We start from the raw sequence: 23,991 nt of genomic DNA, 5'->3' as shown, positions 1-23,991 counted from the left end.
TGGGAGTTATCACTTCCACTTCGGGTTGGGAAAATTGTGGCTCAAAAATGCAGCCAATAAACTCAAGATCATACAGTTGATAAATATGATTGCTGAGTTTCAATCCCTGGACAATCTAAGTTTTCTCTAGATTGACTCTATAAATTTTTTTTAATGAGAAATATAGGAAGAGAGAGAAAGAACCAGACATCACTCTGGCACACGTGCTGCTGGGGATCGAACTTGGAACCTCATGCTTGAGTGTCCAAAGCTTTATCACTGCGCCACCTCCCGACCCACTAAACTGACTCTATAAAGAAACTAAAGAGATCAAAGAGCCAGGAGCTCTTTCTGCTTAGTGAAAACCTCATTATCTTTTTTATTTTACTAATGTATTTGATAGAACAGAGAGAGGTTAAGAGGGGAAAGGGGAAGGGAGAGAGAGAGAGATACCTGCAGTACTTCTTCACCAATCATGAAGCTTCCCCCTTGTAGGTAGGGACAGGGGGCTTAAATATGGTTCTTTGAGCTCAACCAGGTGTACCATTTTAGTTAAAACTTTAGAGGGAATTGTTGATCAGTGCCTGTAAGCCCAGAGAACTTCACGTAACAAAGATATGAGAATGGGCTTTAGTCCAATTTTTCTATCTTATTTTCCACTATTACTGCTTTCTGATTATCCTAAGCACTCACATACAGACATGTATGTGTGCTCTAGCACACTGGGCTACATGGTTTTCCTAGCAGCTTTTGAATTTTATGCCTCTGAGTTGCTGCACACAATGTTTCCTCTGCCCATGTTACTTTCTTCCATCTCCTTTTCTGCCTAATAAAAACTAATCCATTCTTCAAAGAACAAATATTAACACCTCCAGAAAGCTTCCAGTTGGACTGACATGCCATCACATATGGTCTCACGCTATCTCATCAATACCTTACTTATTTACTTATTTAAGCAATCACTATAGCTTCTCTGCTCTGCGTTGATTGCCCCCCCCCCAGGTAGGTAGATAAAGATACAGGGGGAAAGGGAAAGATACCATAGGACCAAAGTTTACTCCAGTGCAGTGGGAACTGGACTCAAACTTGGGTCACATGTATGACAAATCAAGCACACTATCCAAGTGAGCTATCTTGCTGACTTTACTTATTTATTTATTTATTTAGTGCAGAACCAGGGCACACTGCTCTTAACTCAATTTTTCATTCTGCTAGAGATAGAAAATGAGAAAGGGAGAGATACCATAGCCTCTGAACTTCCCCTAAGTCATGGCACTTCTCATTTGGTCACAGGACTTGAACCTGGTATGTGTATATGGCAAGGTATATGCCCCACCTCTTACACTATCGTTTTTAGCCCCATCAATACATTTTTTTAAATGTATGTCTTACATTCTCCCTTTATTTTGTACTTATTTATATACTTATTTTTAATTCAGGGCAGGGCAATGGACCCAGTGCCTGTCATATGTTTAATACCATGAAGCAATCTCCTAGGCCAATTTTTTTTCCTGTAATTTTTTAGAGATGGAGGGAGGGAGGAAGAGAGGCAAGAAGGGGTGAGAGAAAGACCAATGTACTACACTGCCATTTATGGAATTCCTTTGGTGCTGTCCATGTTACTCCAGTGTGATTCAAGAGGTTGAGTTCAGAGTTTCAAAAATGGTAAGACTAGTGCTTTACCTCCAGAGCAGCTTTCTGAGTTAAAAAAAAATTATTCACATCTCTGTGTCTCCACCAAGCAGAAGACAATGGGTGGGTTAGAGAGAGCGAAGTGGGGGAAGGAAGGGGGTGAAGGGGCAGTGGGGGCCCTACTGCATAATGATGGAAAGGGTTGTAGGTTGGGAGGGAGGATGTTTATCATCTATTATGGAGACATGAGAAATTTTACCCATATGTCAACAACTAGACTGTAAACAACCCCCCAACAAAGTATTTTTTTAAGTAGTACTTTTTTAAAAAAATTAAAATATTTATTCCCTTTTGTTGCCCTTGTTGTTTTATTGTTGTTGCTATTGATATCTCTATTGTTGGATGGACAAAGAGAAATGGAGAGAGGAGGGGAAGACAGAGAGGAAGAGAGAAAGACAGACACTTGCAGACCTGCTTCACTTCCTGTGAAGTGACTCCCCTGCAGGTGGGGAGCCAGGGGCTTGAACCGGGATCCTTACACTGGTCCTTGAGCTTTGCGCCACCTGTGCTAACCCGCTGTGCTACCTCCAGACTCCCTAAGTAGTACTTTTAATGAGAAGGGGGAAAAAAACCACATTAAAAGTATTTACAGAGTTGGGGCAGAGTGCAGCAATAATAAAAGTCATTTTTCCTACAAAATCACCACGTACATATACACATAAATGCACATGTACATTTTTTGTGAGAAGGGTAAAGAAAATAGAGATGGGCAAAGGTGCATATTTTTGAAATACAGAGTGCTATACTCCATCACATAAGAAAGAGATTAAAAGGTAAGAGAGTTGGGAGAGAGGAAATACAGAGAGTCAACAGGCAACGAGGTTAAAGAGGAGGAACTGGGTATGGTCTAGAAGAAGAAGAGATATAAAGCTTCCTGGGAAATGAACAAAAGACTTAAGGAGAATTTACAGGAAATTCTTCTGTGTGCTGTATAGGTTAGCTCATCTGACTTTGTACACAAAGTCTTTTAGTAGAAGCCACACCCTTCACTAGTGCTTTGGGAGTTAGATTAGTTGCTGCTGGTTATTATCAACAGGTTTTTTGTTTTTGTTTTTGTTTTTAACATTGATCATGTTGAAACTAGTTTCAGGATTGAAGCTAAGTCAGAGATAGAGTGGCCCATGAAGATCTAGTAGCATGTCAAGGTTACAGATACAGTCCTGTGAATGTATCATCAATGCTTGATAAAGGTGATTTCCCTGCCTGTCTGTGCTTTTCCTTTACTGAGGGCAGGAGCCCACTTTGAGGCTTGCTGGAATAGGTACACTTGGAGTCTACATATATTTTATGACTTTTTTTCTGAGAATATATATACATTTTTTGGTTTATAGAGTCCCTCCCCCCTTTTTTTCTTTTTTCTTTTTCTTCAGGTATGCAGAGGGAGGTGGAGCTATCACATTAGAAATTTCCTCGTGTGGTCCGGGAGGTGGTGCAGTGGCTAAGGAACTAGACTCTCAAGCATGAGATTCTGAGTTCAAACCCCTGCAGCACATGTACCAGAGTGATGTCTGGCTCTTTCTCTCTCTCCTCCTATCTTTCTCATTAATAAATAAACAAAATCTTTAAAAAAAAAAAAAAAAAAAGAAGAAAGTTCATGTTCTTGGGGCTGGGCAGTGTCACATCTGGTAGAGCAATCTGGTAGAGCATATATATTACACTGCACAAAGACCCCAGTTCAGGTCCCTGGCCCACACCTACTGGGTGGAAACTTCACAAGTGGTAGATCAGTGCTGCAGGTGTCTTTTTCCTTCTCTTCCTCCATCTTTTCCACTCAATGTCTCTCTGTATCCAAAAATAAATTTTAAAACTTTTTGAAGGAAAAAAAATTTCCTATTCCTGTTCATCTTAATTTTTTCAACAACTGTACTGGTTCTCATGAAGATAGCACAGAGCTGGCAGCAATTGCTGTCAAAGAGCTTACCGAACATGATGTAATACTCGGACTCTGAATGCATATCCTCTTGGTTCAGAGTGCTGGGAAAGAGTTTCACGTACCCACCACCACAATCAATGCCTTGCTCATGTTTTACTGAAAATTGAATCACCAAGGTCTCATTCTCATTGCTGAAAGGCTTAAACCTGGTTGAGAGAGCATAAAATTTGCCATCTTCACTCGTCTGGAGACCTGGATGACAAGAGCATAGAGTCTTTAGGCTTAAATATTTAAAGAGCAACCAGAGACACCCAGCACATGATCTTACCAATCTGGTACTTTCTTATACACCTATTCTGTGCTAGTATGATGCTGGATGAGTCACACATATGGTTTCAGTCAAACCTCAGAGAAACCCTGAAAAGTAGGTGTTATCTAGACACTTTACAAATTAGAAATGAAAACCCTTGCCAGTAGGAGTTTGAGAAGGTAAAATGGTCCTCCTGCCTAAGGTCATGCCACTAGTAAGCCATTTTTGTCTGACTCCTTCCCCAATACCATGCTACCTCTGATGTTAAGAAACTCTTGATAATTGTTCTCAGCTATACAAACCTAGATCTTATTTCTTCTGAGATCAGAATCAGGCTCCCCATCCTCAGATGCTGTGTTATAAAGAGACCTGGCACTGCCACTTAGAACAAATAATAATCCTTGCTAACAGTTATGAATTATTGTACATAATCTTTGTAATAGAGCCATGAGCTGGGCTCTACCAATATCTCATCTCACCTCTCTCTCTCTCTGAGTCAGTGAATTTATTTTACTTATCTGGAATCAAATCACTAGCCTGTCTAGTTTGAGAGTCTCAACCCTAAGACTTGACCTCCTACTGTAAAGAACATCAGAGCTAAAGGGATCTCAGAGCCTTTCCAGTGTAACTGTATTACTTCATACATGGGGAAACCAAGTCTCAGGGGAGGGAAAACTACTCATGCAAGATCACAGAGTCACAAAGCACAGACATATAAGGCAACTCCCAGGTTAATGGTCTTTCCACTATTTCATGTAACTGCCCAGTATACTGGTGACAGTTTTGTCATTTTAGCTTTCTTAGTCTTAATTTCCTCATCAGAAAAATGTGGATAATTATTCTGAGCATGTAATATTACTGTGAAAGTCAAATGGGTAATAAATGTGAGAAACCAAAAAAATAAAAATAAAAAATAAAATTAGGTAAAAATTAAAAAAAAAATGTGAGAAGCTTAAAAATATAACATGCCCGCTTCCCCAGATACCCACCCTACTAGGGAAAGAGAGAGGCAGACTGGGAGTATGGACCGACCAGTCAACGCCCATGTTCAGCGGGGAAGCAATTACAGAAGCCAGACCTTCTACCTTCTGCAACCCACAATGACCCTGGGTCCATGCTCCCAGAGGGATAGAGAATGGGAAAGCTATCAGGGGAGGGGGTGGGATATGGAGATTGGGTGGTGGGAATTGTGTGGAACTGTACCCCTCCTACCCTATGGTTTTGTTAATTAATCCTTTCTTAAATAAAAAAAATAATAATAATAAAAATAATAAAAATATATATATAACATGCACGAGTCTGTCATTATTCATGCTTGGTGAAAGTCCTTCCTTCATGATCTCATACTCTGTGTTCTGAGTCACAATATGCTGCAACTAGGTCTAAGTCTGAATAATTTTTAAGCTCCTGGATAGCAGGGTGTCTTTAAATTCCTGGCATGTAAGACAAGGTCTGGCAAAGAGAAAACACTCAATAAATATGTGTTAAATTGCACAGATGGATCACTGTTCCTGATTCAGATGTCTCTTGAACATTTATTGCACACTAGGTTCTATGCTATGCATTTTCATATTTGATGTTGCGTAAGAAGCTATCTGTGTTTGACAGAGTATGTTCACTTTCTCCCAAAGACTTCAAGTGAAACTAGAGTAGTCAGAGAAGACTTCACAGAGGAAGGAGTAGGCACAAGGGAAGAAGCACTGAGCTTGTAGTTATAAGACCAAACTTCAAATCTCTATTCTTCCAAAAATTGCTATACAGCCCAATGTAATTACTTCTGTCTCACTTTCTCTGAGTCTCATTTGTACCTAAGAGCCAAGATTCCTTCTAGACAACCAGAAGGACACTAATGAGCCTAAATGGGATGACTGAACTATCAAGAGCGACAATCAAGAGATCAGACTGATAGGATATAGGTAGCAGGGCAGATTGCCTCAGAGCCAAACCAAAGCAGGTGTTCCACACACCACTCAGATCATCTCCCAGTATCTCTCCTCTGGAAACAATTTTCCAGAGTGAATTTAAATGATCTTCCAAGTGCTCAACTCAGTTTGTAATTCTCTTCTTTAATAAATAGGAAAATGAGATTTATGGCAGTAGCCAGGAGAGTGAAGATGGGAAATCACTCCAGGGGATGATCAGTGGATTCTATTTATAGAACAAAAGCTTTCTCAGTGAAAAACACTTGCTGACCTTGTCCTCAGAGCTCTCTCTTCTGTCTCAATATTATTCGATTTTACAGCATCCCCATCTAATGAATATAGCAGGTGGTGATTATTATTATCATTTGATGAAAAGGTTTACAGAAATGAAAAAGAAAAAAAAAACCAACTTGCCTAAGTTATGCAACTAGCAAGACAGAGAATTTAGCCCTAGGTCTGTCTACCGTCCCACTTTCCATTATACCAACTTGCTCTATTTGGAGATTACACAGTGCATTCTCTTATTTCACGTACAGCATTACATTTTTTAAAAAAAAATCCTAGGCATGGGGAGAGAAATATAGTTCAGCAGTAATAAACAAAACTCCACAGTCAGACCTAGACTCACATGTCAGCTCTGATTTTTGCCATCTGTGTATATAACCTTGGGCAAATTATCCATCTTCTCTGAGGTCCTTCTGCAAACCTGGGAATATAATAGTAACTATCTCATAAACATCTTAGGAGGATTAATGAGGGTAGTGTGTCTAAGGGTTTAGTTTTAAATAGCTATTATTCAATAAATGGACATTATCATTTTTGTGGCAAGGTCATCTTTCTCTAAAGCTTTTTTAAATTCTAGTAAAGAGAAATGATTGGTAATCATGGCTAAAAAAATTATTTTTTAAAAAGGCAAAAACTGTGCTTGCTTTGTCAGCACATATACTAAAATTGGAATGATACAGAGAAGATTTGCATGGCCCTTGCACAAGGATGACATGCAAATTCGTGAAGCATTCCATATTTTTAAGAAAAATGATAGAGGACCTAGTGTGGGTTATATTGTTATATGGAAAACTGAGAAATGTTTATGCATGTACACTATTGTATTTACCATTGAATGTAAAACACTAATTCCCCAATAAAGAAAATAAATAAATAAATAAAAAGGCAAAAACTTCCATTCTATTGGTGTATTTCTGAATTCAGTTATTTACCTTTATCTTTTTCACTGTCTCCATAAAATTTTCCTGCATTGAGTTGAAATTTTCCATAATCTGGTTTGTGTTTAGATTCTACCCACCGTTTTTTCCATCCATCTACGGAAGTAAAGAAGAAAAAAAGGGGGGCAACATATTAAAACAACTTGTCTTTTCTTTTGTGATAAAACAACATATTTTTCCTTTACCTTTGATCTTTTACCTTTTATTTATTTATTGGATAGAGACAGGGAAGGGGGTGACAGAAAGGGAGAAAGACAGAGAGACACCTGCAACACTCCTTCACTACTTGCAAAACTTCCCCTCTGCAGGTGGGGAATGGGGGCTCGAACCCAGGTCCTTGCACATTGAAACTTGTGCACTCAACCACGTGTGCCACCACCCTGACTCAGGACAACTTTATTAATAAAGTTTTAGCCCCAGTTCTCTTTCTCTTGCAGACTTGGTTTCCATAGAGATGCCTTGCTCCATGGGGACAACTCTGCATCCAGAGGGCTTACCAATGTACTGGTGGCTGCCACCTCCAAAAGGATGCTCCACAGAGTTTATGGCCAAATTTTGAAGCCTTGGCCAACTAGTCCTCTTTGCCTTACATCATATTAGACACACCTAACCTTCAGCTGGGCTAGTCAATGGGTCACCTCCAGTTGCCATACCAAGGACAGCTTTCGTGGCCTAGGAAAATGGTTTTCAGGCATCTGACAGTTTTTCCTTGTTCCCAATGTTGTGGCAGATGACAGTGGCATAGTTTGCTGACACTCAGGCCAAACTGCTCCATCACCAGGCTTCTCCAAACAAAACACATTGTTGTCCTCCAGTGCGGTGCCCACTGGGAACAATTACCCATTGTAAATTGGACCTTTTTACTACAGTACATGAACTGGTCAGTGTGAATGGCCTTGGCAGAAGTGAACAGCTCTGTGTCTTAATCTAGCATGGATTCTGAAGGACCACCTTGGCCAGGATGGCAAATAATAACCTTGACAAGCACTTGAAGTTATTTATTTATTTATTTTTATGAGAGAATTGTTCAGCTCTGGTTTATGGTGGTATAGGGGATGGAACCTGGGACTTTGGAGCTTCAGGCAAGAGAGTCTCCTTGCACAACCATTATGCTATCTACCCCCACAAAATTATCTTTGTATTTATTTATTTATTTGTTTTTCACCATGCACTTGATGTTGCCACATGTTCATCAGAGGACCCCTGACCCTACTCTAGTGCAGAGTCATGGTTCCTCCACTATGTGCTCTAGGAACACACAACTGGCATCTTTCTTCCACCCTCGGGTCTAGTGCCAAAGGATCTTGGATCTGCTGCCTCAGGCCCAAAGGATAGCTTGTATTTTTCTTTTAAATAGTAAGAAATAGGGTCCTGCGGTAGAGCAGCAAGTTAAGCACACATGGTACAAAGCACAAGGACCTGCGTAAGGATCGTGGTTCGAGCCCCCAGCTCCTCAACTGCAGGGGAGTCGCTTCACAGGCAGTGAAGCAGTTCTGCAGGTGTCTATCTTTCTCTACCCCTCTCTGTCTTCCCCTCCTCTCTCCATTTCTCTGTCCTATCCAAAAACAATGACATCAATAACAATAACAATAAAACAAGGGCAACAAAAGGGAAAATAAATAAAAATTTAAAAATAGTAAGAAACAGGTGAGGGAGATAGTACAATGGTTATGCAGAAAGACTTTGATGTTCTGAGGCTTCAAAGTCCCAGGTGCAGGCTTCTACACCACACTACTATAAGCCAGAGCTAAGCAGTGTTCTGGGAGGGGGAAAGAAAGAAAGACAGAAAGGAAGGAAGGAAGGAAGGAAGGAAGGAAGGAAGGAAGGAAGGAAGGAAGGAAGGAAGGAAAGAAGGAAGGAAGGAAGGAAGGGAAGGAGGGAGGAAGGAAGGGAGGGAGGGAGGGAGGGAGGGAGGGAGGGAGGAAAAAAGGAGGAAAGAAAGAGAGGAAGAAAGAAAGGAAGGAAGGATGAAAAAAGAAAGGAGAGGGAGTTCTGTGGTAGTGCAGTGGGTTAAGTGCACGTGGCGCAAAGCGCAAGGTCCAGTTAGGATCCTGATTCAGGCCCCTGGCTCCTCACCTGCAGGGGAGTCGCTTCACAGGTGGTGAAGCAGGTCTGCAGGCATCTCTCTGTCTCTCTTCCTCTTTATCTCCTCCTTCTCTCTCAATTTCTCTCTGTCTCTATCCAATAATAAATAAATATTAAAAAAAGAAAGGAGAGAAACTTTGGGAATATGTAGATGAAGAGCATGAGGCATCTTCATAAAAGTTGATGGGAAAATATGGGTTAAAAGGATTAACCTCATATCTTTGTGTTTAGTAAAATAAAACTAGCTCCCCAAGAGATTAGCAATAGCATTTTATACTTCTTGAATTAGTAATGATGATATGGAGCAATCAATGTAACCTTTTTAATTGCTTAAACTTTTTAGACTTTCCCCTGCAGTTCCAAGGAGATGCTGATAAATTTGTTTTGCTTTGGCATAGATGGCATGTAGACAAAGAGGCTTTCTTTTCAGGGCCTGGCACTTCATCCAAACACTCAGTGCCTTTGATTTTATGCCTTAGAGTTGCTGACTCCCACTTCCTGGAACCACCACTGTCCAGGAAGAGTCACAAGGCTCGTTGGCAACTGTAAAGGCCTTGGGGGTATCCTTTGTTTCATCTCCCTGTAGCTGAATGGATAACTCTCAAATCCCATTCTAATATCAATGCCTTAGCTCTGCCTATGAAAACTGCATTAACCCATATACACTAAGATCACCTTGAGCTGACCATTTTGTCCCTTTTTACTCCAATTTGATGGCCCCCTACCTCATGCAGCCCAGGGAGTGAGCTTGACTTCTAAGGTCTTTCCCTGACTCTCTCAAGATCCCAGTGCTAGACTACAATATGTCAGTGATTGTACCACTTCTGAGAGCGGCCCCTTGGAAGTTCTTTATATCCAAAGTTAATGTACTTGAATGAAACAGATCCCACTTCCTTGATTAGAGTTGGCTTGATAAAGGAGAATGGCTGATACCAACATTAAAAAGATTTGTCTCTGGGAGTCCTGCGGTAGCGCAGCAGGTTAAGCACAGGTGGCATAAAGCGCAAGGACCATTGTAAGGATCCCGGTTCGAGCAACCTGCTCCCCACCTGCAGGGGAGTCGCTTCATAGGAGGTGAAGCAGGTCTGCAGGTGTCTATCTTTCTCTCCCCCTCTCTGTCTTCCCCTCCTCTCTGTATTTCTCTCTGTCCTATCTAACAACGACGACATCAATAACAACAATAACTACAACAATAATAAAAAACAACAAGGGAAACAAAAGGGAAAATAAATAAATAAATAAATATTAAAAAATTATATAAAAAAATATTTGTCTCTATGGGATAGGCCTTCATGTGGCACCATACAAATCTTACTTCCTTTACTCCTATATGTATGCTACAAAACTGGTATCATTAGTTTCATTTGTATTTAGTTAGTGGAGAGCCTGAGATTTGAAGCCAGATATGTTCTCTGGAAGATAAAGAGAAAAGTGACATGAAAAAATACATTTAATCAATCATCGTAATAAGTACTGTTTAACAGCCACATGGCTGTCATTGTGCTGAATGCTTTACGTGCATTTTCTCATTGCATATTCATAGCAGCTTTGTGACAAATGCCCTATTTCTCTCTAATTCAAAAGATGATGAAAAATAAAGCTAAGAAAAATATCAGTGAACAACTGAGAGAGAACTAGTACAACACTCTGCATATGCAATGCTAGTGATTCAGCTCAGGAACCCATACTTTCTCCACTGCACCAGTCCCTGGACTGCAAAACTAAGGTATTTATTTGAGTCCAGTTTACAATTAAATGGCTAAGTTTACAAGTATATATAACCCCCAAATCTGTCCTTTTAAGCCATATACAATATGGCAGTCCATGTGGCCACTTGTGTGTGAAAAAGTCCTTAATAAACTAGCAATTATGTAGCAAAAGTGAGTCAATCATTGTACTTTGCAGCTTGTCATAAGTAAGATGAATTGCATATAACGTAAGAAATATCTGTCTTTTCCACTAGACTGTTGAGTCCCACAACTACTTTGCCCACCATTATTTTACTGGTGTCTCGCATAGAGTAAATCACCAAATATGTCTGTTGAATAACTGCATGTATGTGATCATGCCTTTTGCCTATGACATAAAGCTTACAAATAGATCGAATTACTTATTAATCCATTTGATAAATGATAGTTAATCCTAGCAAACACATATAAGCAGTATACAACTTTGACCTTGAGCTTTGTGATCGAAGACATTAGAACGGAACTGAGATTTTACAATATATATGTGTGGTATGTGTGTGAACAGTTTTTATACCAATCTACTCTGGCACAATTTTTTTATATACTTGTTACATTTTTACTTACTTATTATTGGATAGAGACAGAGAGAAATTGAGAGGGGAGGGAGAGACAGAGAGGGAGCAAGAGACAGAAAGACACCTGCATCCTTGCTTCACAGCAGATGGGGACCAGGGGCTTGAACCTGGGTCCTTGTGCATTGTAATGTGTGTGCTTAACCAATTAAGCCACCACCTGGCTCATTTTAATATATATATATATAATTTATATAAATATATATATATGTTATTTTTAATGAGAAAGAGGAAGAGACTATAACACTGCTCAGCTCTGATTTATGGTGGTGCTGGGGATTAAACCTGGGACCTAGACCCTCAGGCATGGAAGTCTTTTGCATAACCATTATGCTTTTTTCCCCAACCCTACTTTGACACAATTTAAGATGTCCCCAAAAGAAGAGAACTTTTCTCCTAGGAGATTGTCACATGGTTAATACACTACCACTTAACATCATAAAAGGCTCAATTCAGGAAGACTCTCTGTAGTCAATTGATCTGACCTCCTCTAATTATATAAATAAGAAAGCTGAAATCCAGCAAAGAAAGTGACTTGTTTATGGACACAGTTATTAGTTGCAGACCTGACACAAGAACCCAGTTCTTTAACACCTTGTCTCTGGGCTTATTTGCTCCTTTGTCCAATAAATATTTCCTTAGCATTTGTTTTTTTTGCTAGGTACCAGGTGCATGAATCTGAATCGGTCCCTTCAGGGACCTGTAAGCTACAGAGATTGCAATCCAGTGGAAGAAATGGATAAGCAAGAAATTGCAATATAGTATAGTAATGATAAAGCTTAAAAAAAAAAAAAATCACAGGGCAATGAAATTAAAAAAAATAAAAACACTGACTACAACCCCAACCCCACTCCCCATATCAGGCTAGATTACAGAGAAGACATGTCTGAAGAGGTAAGAATAGAAAAGATAATAAAGGTAAGAAGAGGACCCTCCAAACATACTAACTTGCACATACAAGTGTCTAAAAGTATGAAGCAATGGGGTCAGGAGGTAGCATACCTCGTTAAGCAAGCAAGGACCCAGAGCACATGGACCCAGGTTTAAGCCCCTGGTCCCCACCTGGTAGAGGAAAGCTTCACAAGTGGTGAAGTAGTGCTGCAGGTATCTGTCTCTCCCTCTCTATATCCCCCTTCCTCTCAGTTTCTGATTATCTCTATCAAATAAATAAAGATAATGAACAATTTAATTGAGATTGAGCTAGCAGTATATTAACCAATCTTGGATGCTACCATGGAAAAACATTTTTTACTTGTGATTTGAAAGTGATTTACAAGATGATAGAACAATAGGGGTATAATTCTGCACCACACCCACCACTAAAGTTCTGCGCCCCATTACATTCACCACCATAGTTCACTTAGTCTTAAGAAACAGGATGGCTTTTTTTTTTTTTTGCAAGTACTTATGTTTCAACTCTCTACATTCCACACAGGAACAAAACCACCTGGAAACCATTTTGTCTTTTACCACCTTGCTTACTTCACTAAGCATAATCACCTCTAGTTACATCCATTTTGTCCCAAAGGACACACTATCATCCTTTTAAATTGCAGAACAGCACTCCATGGAGTAGAAATCCCATAGCTTTTGTATCTAGTCATTTGTCAATTTCTCAAATTTGGTTGCTTCCATATTTTGGTTTTTGGAAATGATGCAGCTATGAACATGGAAGGTTTATATGTTCTTTTATCTAGTATTTTCATGTCTCTTGGACAAATACCTAAAAGTGGTATCAGTGGATCATAAAGCATTTCCATTTTCATTTGCTTAAGGACTCTCCATATTGTTATCTACCTACACTAGCTGTGCTACACTAAGTGTGCTACACTAGCTGTGCTACACTAAGTGTGCTACACTAGCTGTGCTACACTAGCTGTGCTACACTAAGTGTGCTACACTAGCTGTGCTACACTAGCTGTGCTACACTAAGTGTGCTACACTAGCTGTGCTACACTAAGTGTGCTACACTAGCTGTGCTACACTAAGTGTGCTACACTAGCTGTGCTACACTAAGTGTGCTACACTAAGTGTGCTACACTAAGTGTGCTACACTAAGTGTGCTACACTAACTTACATTCCCACGGACACTTTAACAGTTCCTCTTTCTCAGTATCTTTTTTTTTTTTTTTTGCCTCCAGGGTTATCTCTTGGGCCAAGTGCCTACACTACGTATCCTCTGCTCCTGTGGCCATTTTTTTAACATTTTTTTTTTGATAGGACAGAAAGAAATTGAGAGGGGAGGGGAACATAGAAAAGGAAAGAGAAAGATACCTGCAGACCTCCTTCAGTGTTTGTGAAGTGACTCTCCTGCAGGTGGGGAGGTGGGGGTTTGAACCCTAAAGTGGGTCCTTGTGCTTAGTACTATGTGCGCTAATCCTGTGCACCACCGCCTGGCCCCCATAAATCCATACCCTTACCAAAAACTTATAATGTCTTGTTTTGCTGATATAGGCCATTCTTACTGGTGTGAGGTGCAATCTCAATTGGTTTTAACTTGCATTTCTCTAATACTAAGCAAAGTGGAGTATTTCCTCTTTGTCTATGCCGCGTACATCTCTTCTTTAGAAATATTCAGAATTTTGGTGGAGAGTGAAGTGTGGAATTATACCCTTATACTCTTATGATCTTGTAAAACATTATTAAAACATTAATTTAAAAAGGTTTAGTGGTCTGGGAGGTGGCGCAGTGGCTAAGGCACTAGACTCTCAGGCATGAGGTCCTGATTTGATTCCTGGCAGCACATGTACCAGAGTGATGGTTGGTTCTTTCTCTCCTCCTATCTTGCTCATGAAAAATTAAAAAAAGGTTAAAATATCTATTCACATTTTTGCCCTATTTTAACTGGTTTATTTGGAGTGATCGTTGCTGCTGGCATGCTTTTTTTTTTTTTTTTTTTTTGCTTCTAGGGTTATTGATGGGGCTCGATGGTGGCACTACCAATCCACTGCTCCTGTTGGCCATTTTTCCATTTTATTGGATAAGACAGAGAGACATTGAGAGAAGAGGGGGAGATAGGGAGCAGAAAAGATAGATACCTGCAGACCTGTTTCAACACTCATGAAGCGTACCCCCTGAAGGTGGGGTGTTGGGGGCTCAAATCCAGATCCTTGTTTGGTGCTATGTGCACTTAACCAGGTGCATTTAATCCAATGCAACACCCTTTGGCCCCCTTCATGCTAACTTTTTTTTCCTCTGCTAAATCTTTCCTTTATAATGGCCAAATATCTATGGTTTCCCATAGATCTATTAAGAAAAACAAAACAAAACAGGTGCTTGGGAGCTGGCACTTGTTTGGGGTCTCAGGCATACACATTACCAATGAGACAGGGGAAGAGAAAAAAGTACCACCATTAAAAAAAAAAAACAACAACAACCACCACCATTATCAAGCTCTCCTTGCTTCTTCCATACAGTGCCAAGGATTAAACCTCATGGTGTGAAGTAAGCACATTACCACCAACTCACCTTCTAGGTACCCTGGGAGTTGGCACTTCTGGCTGATAAATGCACATAATGATACCCAAGTCTGTAGAGACAGAATCAGGGCCGTTATATAGTCATCATTCCTCTGTCAATGAATTTATGGCCACATTGCGCCTCCTGTTATGATTGGCTGGCAGTGTAGTTCAAATCAAAGTACTAGGCTAGGGAGTCATCTCTACCACTAGCTTTAGCAGAATCTTCAACCTCTCTGAAAACTGATTTCTTCTTCTATAGAAAAAAAAAATTACCTAGGGGGCTGGGAGATTGCTCAGTGATAGAACACATCTTGCATGGATGTGGCCATCATGTTGATCCTCACACCACATAAAATAGCAGAGTGCTCTGGTCTCTATCAAAAAAAGTTTGCAAAAAAATTTGTTAAGATGATTGTATAATTTAATTAAAATATATATTTTCTGCATTTTCAACATTATCAGATTGTACTTTGCTGACAAGAATTTACTAGATAAACTAAAGCTGTTCTTTTTGGGTGCCAACATTCTGTCAACTATTTTCAACAGAAAGTCTTTTATAGGCATTATGCAAGAGCTGACCTCTTATACAGAGAATCCTCAACAAAATTTAAAGTTTTTTTTTTAACTCAATGCTTTGTATTATCATCACATACAACAGGGACACAGGTTTGCTTTTTTTTTTTTTCAGCCTCCTCTGTTCCTATTCTTTGATGAGTGTTCACTTCTTGAAGTCAATGTGTTTGCCTCTAGCAATCTACTTACCAGTGAACTTTTTAAAAAATATTTATTTATTTATTCCCTTTTGTTGCCCTTGTTGTTTTATTGTTATAGTTATTATTGATGTTGTTGGATAGGACAGAGAGAAATGGAGAGAGATGGGGAAGACAGAGGGGGAGAGAAAGATAGACACCTGCAGACCTGCTTCAAAGCTTGTGAAACGACTCCTCTGCAGGTGGGGAGCCTGGGGCTCCAATAGGGATCCTTAAGCTGGTCCTTGCGCTTTGCACCACCTGCACTTACCCCTGCACTTAATGTGGCGCTACTGCCCGACTCCTACCAGTGAACCTTTATACGTGCTTACCTGCCTGCCAGATTTCCTGCCCACTTACTTTCCTTTCTTACTGCATGCCAGCCTACCTATATGTCTGCCACATTAGCCACATTCACTCAAATATTTTTCAGCTGGTAAAAAGCCTTGTGGGGGGTGACAAAAAACACTGGATGAAAATCTGAGTCTTCTCACAATTTTTTTTACTAGGATACTGCTCAACTCTGGTTTATGATGGTGCTGGGAATTGAAATTTTGGTGCTTCAGGCATAAAAATGCATAACCATTATGCTTTCTCCCTAATCTCCACCTATTTTTATATATGACTTGGGCCAATCACTTTTCTGAATCTGTGTTCTCATCTGTACATAGAGATTATATTAGTTGATGTGTTGCACCAAAGTAGAAGACACTGGGGTGGAGGGGAGAGTTTAGGTCCTAGAACATGATGGCAGAGGAGGACCTAGTGGGGGTTGAATTGCTATTTGTAAAAGTGGGAAATGTTATCATGTACAAACTATTGTTTTCCTGTCAACTGTAAACCATTCTTCTTCTTCTAGCGTTTGCCCTTCTTCCGTAGCCAGTCAACAGCGTCAGGTTGAGCCTGATGTCTGCTTGTTGCTGGCTTTGAAAGTGACTGGGATCCTTGTGGATACAGTCGGCTAGGAAGGATCGTCACTTTCCCCAATAAATGGGTACTCATGGGATGCACCACAAGAAGGTCGATCCAGTGTAAACCATTAATCCCCCAATAAAGAAAAAATTTTAAAAGATTATATTAAAATTATTTGAATAAGAGATCACTGTGCACATAGTTATTGCTCAATACATGTTTCTTGACTGCTAGATTGGCATGAAAATCGAATAAATTAAAATAATAAAATAGTTCTATCTTCTGTCATTGTTTGGAGGTTAATGGGTTCAGTACTTATGTAGATTGTAATTTCTGATGAATTTCACACTAGAGAGCAGACAACCATGTCTACTAGGACAGTAGGCACTGAATAAGATCCTAGATGTTTTAAGAATAAGGGAATATGGGGAGTCAGGCAGCACAGCAGGTTAAGCACACATGGCACAAAGCGCAAGGACCGGTATAAGGCTCCCCACCTCCAGGGGAGTCGCTTCACCAGCAGTGAAGTAGATCTCAGGTGTCTTTCTCTCCCCCTCTCTGTCTTCCCCTCTTCTCTCCATTTCTCTCTGTCCTATCTAACAACGACACAAATAGCAACAATAATAACTACAACAACAATAAAAAAACAAGGGCTACAAAAGGGAAAATAAATTTTAAAAAAATAAGGGAATATGAGGAGTAGGGCGGTAGCACAGCAGTTAAGCGCATGTGACCCTAAGCGCATGTGACCCAAAGCGCAAGGACCGGCATAAGGGCCCTGGTTCTTCACCTACAGAGGAGTCGCTTCACAGGTGGTGAAGCAGGTCTGAAGGTGTCTATCTTTCTCTCCCCCTCTCTGTCTTCCCCTCCTCTCTTGATTTTTCTCTGTCCTATGCAACAACGACATCAATAACAACAATAATAACTAGAACAATAAAACAAGGGCAACAAAAGGGAATAAATAAATAAATAAATAATAATAATTTTTTTAAAAGAATAAAGGAATACACGTTACCCACTTAAATATTTGCAGATCATCTATACTGTGCTGGTGGAAGTGCTCAACATTTAGTGAATAAACGGACATAATTCCTTGAGCTCTCCAGCCCTCAAGGAACTCACTAAGAAGACAGGCAGATAAAGCATCTGCTTTTATTATTTTGTATTTCTTTTTTTTCAAAATAAAATCACTTATTATAGAAAATGCAGAAAGCCCAAAGGAAGCAAATAAGCAGTAAAAACACCCATAATCCACCTCCTAAAGATAACCATTGTCAACAGTTTGATATATTTCTTTCTAGCCTTCTCCCTCCACTCCATATTAACACTGGTCCCTGTTCTCATCACCACAACCATGCAGTCTCTGGAGAGATTATTGTCATCAGCTTGTACTTGAGACCTACAACAGCCAGCTGGTTCAGGCTTCTCTGTTTTGGGCATATATCCAGGGTGATTCTTTCCCAGATCCAGTATGTCTAAATACCCACGATTTGCAGATGGTCTTAACTGCTTATCAATCAGAGGTCTGAGCAGCAGGCAGCTCCTCAGTCCTGCTGGGCTGCCTCCAGTAGTTCCGAGCCAGCTGGGCACAGAGGCTCTTTGTCTCAGAGTGTCTCTTCAGCCAAGTTTTCATGGTCAAGTCTGCGAGTTGATAGAATTAACACACACACACACACACACACACACACACACACACACACACACACACACACACTTTATGACTTTTGCATCAGTCAGTTTCTCATCTCAGGCTTTTTTGCCCTGTTTTTGCAGTTTTATAACGGTCACTGCCATCATTACCCACACCTATGTGTATTACCAATTCAGTGATTCCCCAATTCAATCAGCCAACATTCCTACACAGTCTGATGTGCCAGGTCCCATGAACAACCAGAGATTCTAAAAGCTCATGTTTGTCTCTGAGATCACTGGTATTTTTACCTACTAGCCACCTGATTGCCATTTGGCAGTTTGCAACAGTGGTCAATGCATTCTTTATGGACATTAAAAACTTGGTTTCAACAAACGTCTCTGCCAATGAACTTAATGATGTGACTCTGGAAAACCCCTCTCTCCTCTCTGGATCGCAGCTTCCTCATCTATGCAATGAGAAGGTTACATTCTAGAGGCTTGGCACGTTGTCTGGTTGCTAAGCTATTCTGTGGCCTAGAATTGTCTAGGAGAATAGCAGATCAAGAGACAAGATCAAGCCCTGCCACAACAACCCACTGAATGACTCTCCCATGCTATAGCTTCTCTCTGTACCTCAGCTTTTACTGTTGTAAATGAGGAGGATGTCATTTTGGTTTAAGTGAGTTTCAGAGGGCTTTCAGTCTGACATTCAAATAATCTAGGACTTTTTTCTTTCTTTAAGTTGCTAAACCCTACTTGAAATGTGAGTGAGAAAAATCTACTTCTTGGGGGGCACTGAAAAAGGGAACAAACAAGCATAAGAAAAATCAGCTGGGAGTCGGGCTGTAGTGCACTTTGTGCACAAGGACCCGCATAAGGATCCTGGTTCAAGTCCTGGCTCCCCACCTGCAGGGGTGTCGCTTCACAAGCGGTGAAGCAGGTCTGCAGGTGTCTATCTTTCTCTCCCTCTCTCTGTCTTCCCCCTCCCCTCTCCATTTCTCTCTGTCCTATCCAACAACAATGACAACAATAATAACTACAACAATAAAAAAAACAACAAGGGCAACAAAAGGGAATAAATAAATAAAAATAAATATTTTAAAAAAAAAGAAAAGAAAAATCAGCTTTGGGGAGTTGGGCGGTAGTGCACGTGGTGCGAAGCTCAAGGACTGGCATAAGGATCCTGGTTGGAGCCGCCGGCTCCCCACCTGCAGGGGAGCCGCTTCACAAAAGGTGATGCAGGTCTGCAAGTGTCTCTCATTCTCTCCCCTTCTCCATCTTCCACTCCTCTCTCCATTTCTCTCTGTCCTAACAATGATGACATCAATAACAACAATAATAACAACAACAAAAGGGCAACAAAAGGGAAAATAAATATTTAAAAAATTAAAAGAAAAATCAGCTTTAATATACAGTCCTAGCTTTGTCATTTAATAACCATATGACCAGACACAAGTTATTTAATTTCTCTGGGTTCCAGTGATAGTGTATGCAGATTGGGAAAAATAGTAACTACTTTGCAGGTGAGAGCAGGAACTGGAGTAAGTAAAGTATCATGCCCAGTAACAATGCTTAATAATATCCAATACTTAATAATATTTAAGGAATATAATTTACCTGTGAAAACTAGACTTCAAAAAGAATAAGTTCAGTTCTAAGAAGAAATGGAAAGGCAGAACTGTTCCCTCAATCTTTTAAAAATATTTTATTTATTTATTATTTTGGATACAGATAGGATTTTTTTTTTTTTTTTGCCTCCAGGGTTATTGCTGGGACTCAGTGCCTACATCATGAATCCACTGCTCCTGGAGGCTATTTTTTTCCTTTTTGTTGCCCTTGTTGTTTTATCGTTGCTGTGGTTATTATTATTGTTGTTATTGATGTCCTTGTTGTTGGATAGGACAGAGAAATTGAGAGAAGAGGGGAAGACAGAGAGGGGGATAGAAAGATAGATACCTGCAGACCTGTTTCACCATTTGTGAAACGACCCCCCTGCTGATGGGATGCCGGGGGCTGGAATTCTGATCCTTATGCCGGTCCTTGCTGCTTTGCTCCATGTGCACTCAACTCACTGTGCCACTGCCCGACCCCCAACAGATAGGAATTAAAAAAAAATTTTTTTATTATCTTTATTTGTTTATTGGTTAGGGACAACCAGAAATCGAGAGGAGAGGGGAAGATAGAGAGGGAGAGAGACAGAGAAACACCTGCTGCCCTGCTTCACCACTCATGAAGCTTTCCCCCTGCAGGTGGGGACTAGGGGCTTGAACCTGGGTCCTTTCGCACTGTAACATGCGCACTCAACCAGGTGTGCCACCACCTGGCCCCACAGATACGAATTTAAATGGAAGAGGGAGTTAGAACGGGAGACAGAGAGACACAGCCTTGCTTCACTACTAGTGAAGTTTCCCTCTGCAGGTGGGAACAGGGGCTTGAACACTGGTCTTTACACATAGTAGCATGAACATTCAACCAGGTGTGCCACTGCCCAGCCCACAGTTCCTTTAACTTTAAGAAGCTTTTTTTTTTTTAATTTTTTTAGCCAGAGCACTGTTCAGCTCTGGCTTATGGTGGTGCAGGGGATTGAATCTGGGACTCTGGAGCCTCAGGTACAAGAGTCTGTTTGCATAGCCATTATGCTATCTACCCTCCGCCCTTAAGAAGCTATTTTAAAAATTTAAAACAGGGAGTCGGGCTGTAGCATGGGTGTGTGTGTGTGTGTGTGTGTGTGTGTGTGTGTGTGTGTGTGTGTTAAGTGCAGGTGGCGCAAAGCACAAGGACCGGGTAAGGACCCTGTTCAAGCCCCCAGCTCCCCACCTGCAGGGGAGTCGCTTCACAGGTGGTGAAGAAGGCCTATCTTCCCCCCCCCATCTTCCCCTCCTCTCTCCATTTCTCTCTGTCCTATCCAACAACAATGACTTCAGTAATGACTATAACAATAAAACATCAAGAGCAACAGAAGGGAATAAATAAATATTAAAAAAAATTAAAACAACAATATAATTCATTGTAGAAAATTAGTTATATAAAATCCCTTTATTTACATGTTGATATATTTTCTTCTACCATTTATCTGCACACATCTATGCTTTGCTAATATTTGCGAAAAAAAATAAATAGTTTATATATAATTTTGTCCTTTACATCTAAGCTCAGATCCTAATAATCTCCCTGGGACATTAAAATCTTCCTAAACATTCTATAAATGGATCATACTCAATTGGGGTCCAACTGCAGATGTTTAAGCTTGTTCTTAGATATTTTCCATTGTTAATAACACACTCCTATCTTCACTGACCTTCACCTCAATTTCAGGTTGCCCATCTTCCATTATATTAACATCCCCTGCTTTATCATCAGAAACCACCCCATCTCTAAAATCATGCCCCATGACCATGGCCTCCTATTATTCTCACACTGTTATTTAATGATACCTGTTCTTTGATCTCTATTTTTTCCTTGTCTAACTTCTCTCATAATTCTTTCTTCCTCCCTCTCTCCTTATTTCTTTTCTTTTTTAAATTTTTTTATTATTATTATCTGCCAGGCTAGTGTGGGGGTGCCTCTTCCCGGGTGCATACTCTCTGGGTTGGAGAGAACACGACAGGAGCCAGCCTGGGCTGCTACTCACCCAGTGACGCGAGAGAGATGACTCAGGAACAGACTCATGGTGGCGAGGCAATTAGATTCTTTATTGATCAGAGAGCCCAAGGCTTTTAAAGGTTGGACCTGGAAGTGGTAAGTCAGAAACGGAAATGGCTAGGAAAGGGGTGCAGAAAGGCAAATGGAGCTGGAAAGGTAGGAACTTCCTTAGCAACTGTTGCGAGGGTTTTAACTGGCAGGATTAATAATAATATCCTGCAGGCAGGGAGGGTCTTGAGGGTAGAAAGAAGATAGATCAAAGGAATGGAATGGGTGGGGATCTTTCAGGCAAAACAATGATTATGTAGATGGTAAGGGAGCAGGCCATAGTATCAGGAATGCAGGGTGCTTTGTGAGGCAGGGAGTCTGATGATAAGACGAGGGGATGGATGTCCCCTCAAGTCAAGCCTTGCCAAGCTCAACCACATCCTCACAATTTCCTGACATCTCCCCCTTTCTTTTTATCTATTGGCCATAGTATCAGGAATGCAGGGTGCTTTGTGAGACAGGGAGTCTGATAGGACGGGGCAAACCTTTGGGGTTACTCCTGTCCCTCCTTGCTTAACCTCTCGGTAGAGAGAGAGAGACTGACAGTATAGACGCACTCCTCAGGTCAAGCCCTGCCAGGCTTTACCACATCCTCACAATTTCCCAACAATTATCTTTATTTATTTATTGGGTAGAGACAGCCAGAAATTGAGAGGAAGGGGAAAACAGAGGGACAGAGACAGAGAGACATCTGCAGTCCTGCTTCACTGCTCATGAAGATTCCCCTTGCAGGTGGGGACAGGGAGCTTGAACCTGGGTCCTTGTACCCTTCTTTCTTTTCAAACTTTTTTTTTTCCGAATAACTCTCCCATGCTATAGCCTCTCTCTGTACCTCAGTTTTTGTGCTGTAAATGGGGAGGATGTCATTTTGGTTTAAGTGAGGTTCCCTTCTTCAGGGTTATTAATGAGGCTGGATACCTATGTGACAAATCTACGACATGTGGAAATTTTTTTTTCTAGAGACAGAGAGAAGCTGAGAAGGAAGAAGGGGTAGAAAGGGAGAGAGAAAGAGAGACACTTGCAGCCCTGCTTCACCATCAGTGAAGCTTTTCCCCTGCATGTGAGGACTGGGGGCTTGAACTTGGGTCCTTGAGCATAGTAATATGTGTGCTCTACTGGGTGCATCACTACCTGGCCCCTCCACAAACTTTTACTTGAACATTTTCTATTTAACAGACACAGTACCAGTACTGTGGAGTTGAGAAATATTTTGATCATCTCTTTCAATTCCCCAACTCTTTTCTGTGTCAATCAAATCTTTCATTTTCACCTTGCAGCCCAAATTACCTACATGAGCTCTATCATTCCTCTCAGCCAGACATCGCTAAATGTAGTCCACACCTGTACTATTCATTTCCTAGGTTACTATCCACTCTTCAACCTACTGTAGTCAGCCTTCATCCCCACCTGCTGATTCATCAAATGGTGTACTAACTGCAACATATAATTAATGCTTTTCAGACTTTTCTCACCTGCCCTCCAAACCACTTTTGGCATTAGATACGTAGCCTTGGGGAAATCACTCAACTGTGCTGAATCTTCATTTCCTGATCAGTGGAAGAGAGATACTAGCATCTTCTTCCACTGCTATATAATAGACATTCAACAGATGTTAAGTTTTTGGTTTTTTTAAATTTTTTAAATTATCTTTATTATTATAGAGACAGCCAGAAATTGAGAGGGGCGGGGGAGATAGAGAAGGAAAGTGACAGACATCTGCAGCCCTCCTTCACCACTCATGAAGAGTTCCTTCTGCAAGTGGGGACCAGGGGCTCGAACCCCAGTCCTTGCATATTGTAGCATGTGCACTTAACCAGGTGCGCCACCACCCAGCCCCCAAGATGTTAAGTTTATACACATTGAATTTAGTTTCCTGGATCCCTAAAATAATTCAGATCTCTAGAGTCATTTCCTAGAGCAAGCAAGTCATTCATTAATTTAAAAAAATGTCTCACAGCCTTCCATGTACCATTTGTAGGCACTTCTCTAGAGGCTGCAGTTACAGCAGTGAACACAACAGTGAAACACTGTTTTCAGAGCATTAATTAGGCTAATGGAGGCAAGAAACTTGAAAAATGTTCTCAAAGTTAAGTATGTAAAAGTCCACAAGAGGTATTTTAAGGATGATGAAATTGGTCTCTAT

General features: G+C 40.7%; 1 protein-coding gene and 1 non-coding gene across 2 annotated transcripts in view; one reads left to right on the top strand and one right to left on the bottom strand.

Annotated features, from left to right (window-relative positions):
• Window positions 1–21,555, bottom strand: part of LOC103124448 (calreticulin-like) — a 38,132-nt gene extending 16,577 nt beyond the window's left edge. Inside the window, exons 1-4 of the mRNA XM_007535165.1 lie at window positions 21,457–21,555; window positions 7,611–7,671; window positions 6,994–7,095; window positions 3,593–3,796 (exon numbers count right to left, since the gene is read on the bottom strand). Of these exons, the coding sequence (XP_007535227.1) occupies window positions 3,593–3,796; window positions 6,994–7,095; window positions 7,611–7,671; window positions 21,457–21,555 (466 nt within the window). The remainder of the gene's footprint in view (window positions 1–3,592; window positions 3,797–6,993; window positions 7,096–7,610; window positions 7,672–21,456) is intronic.
• LOC132532484 (U6 spliceosomal RNA) lies at window positions 6,698–6,804 on the top strand. The gene has a single exon (XR_009544438.1). It is a non-coding gene; the product is annotated as a U6 spliceosomal RNA (small nuclear RNA).
• Window positions 21,556–23,991: the final 2,436 nt, after the last annotated feature.

Source organism: Erinaceus europaeus, chromosome 13 (genome assembly GCF_950295315.1).
Source record: "Erinaceus europaeus chromosome 13, mEriEur2.1, whole genome shotgun sequence".
Lineage (NCBI taxonomy): Eukaryota > Metazoa > Chordata > Mammalia > Eulipotyphla > Erinaceidae > Erinaceus > Erinaceus europaeus.
This window is presented reverse-complemented; position numbering and strand designations above follow the sequence as displayed.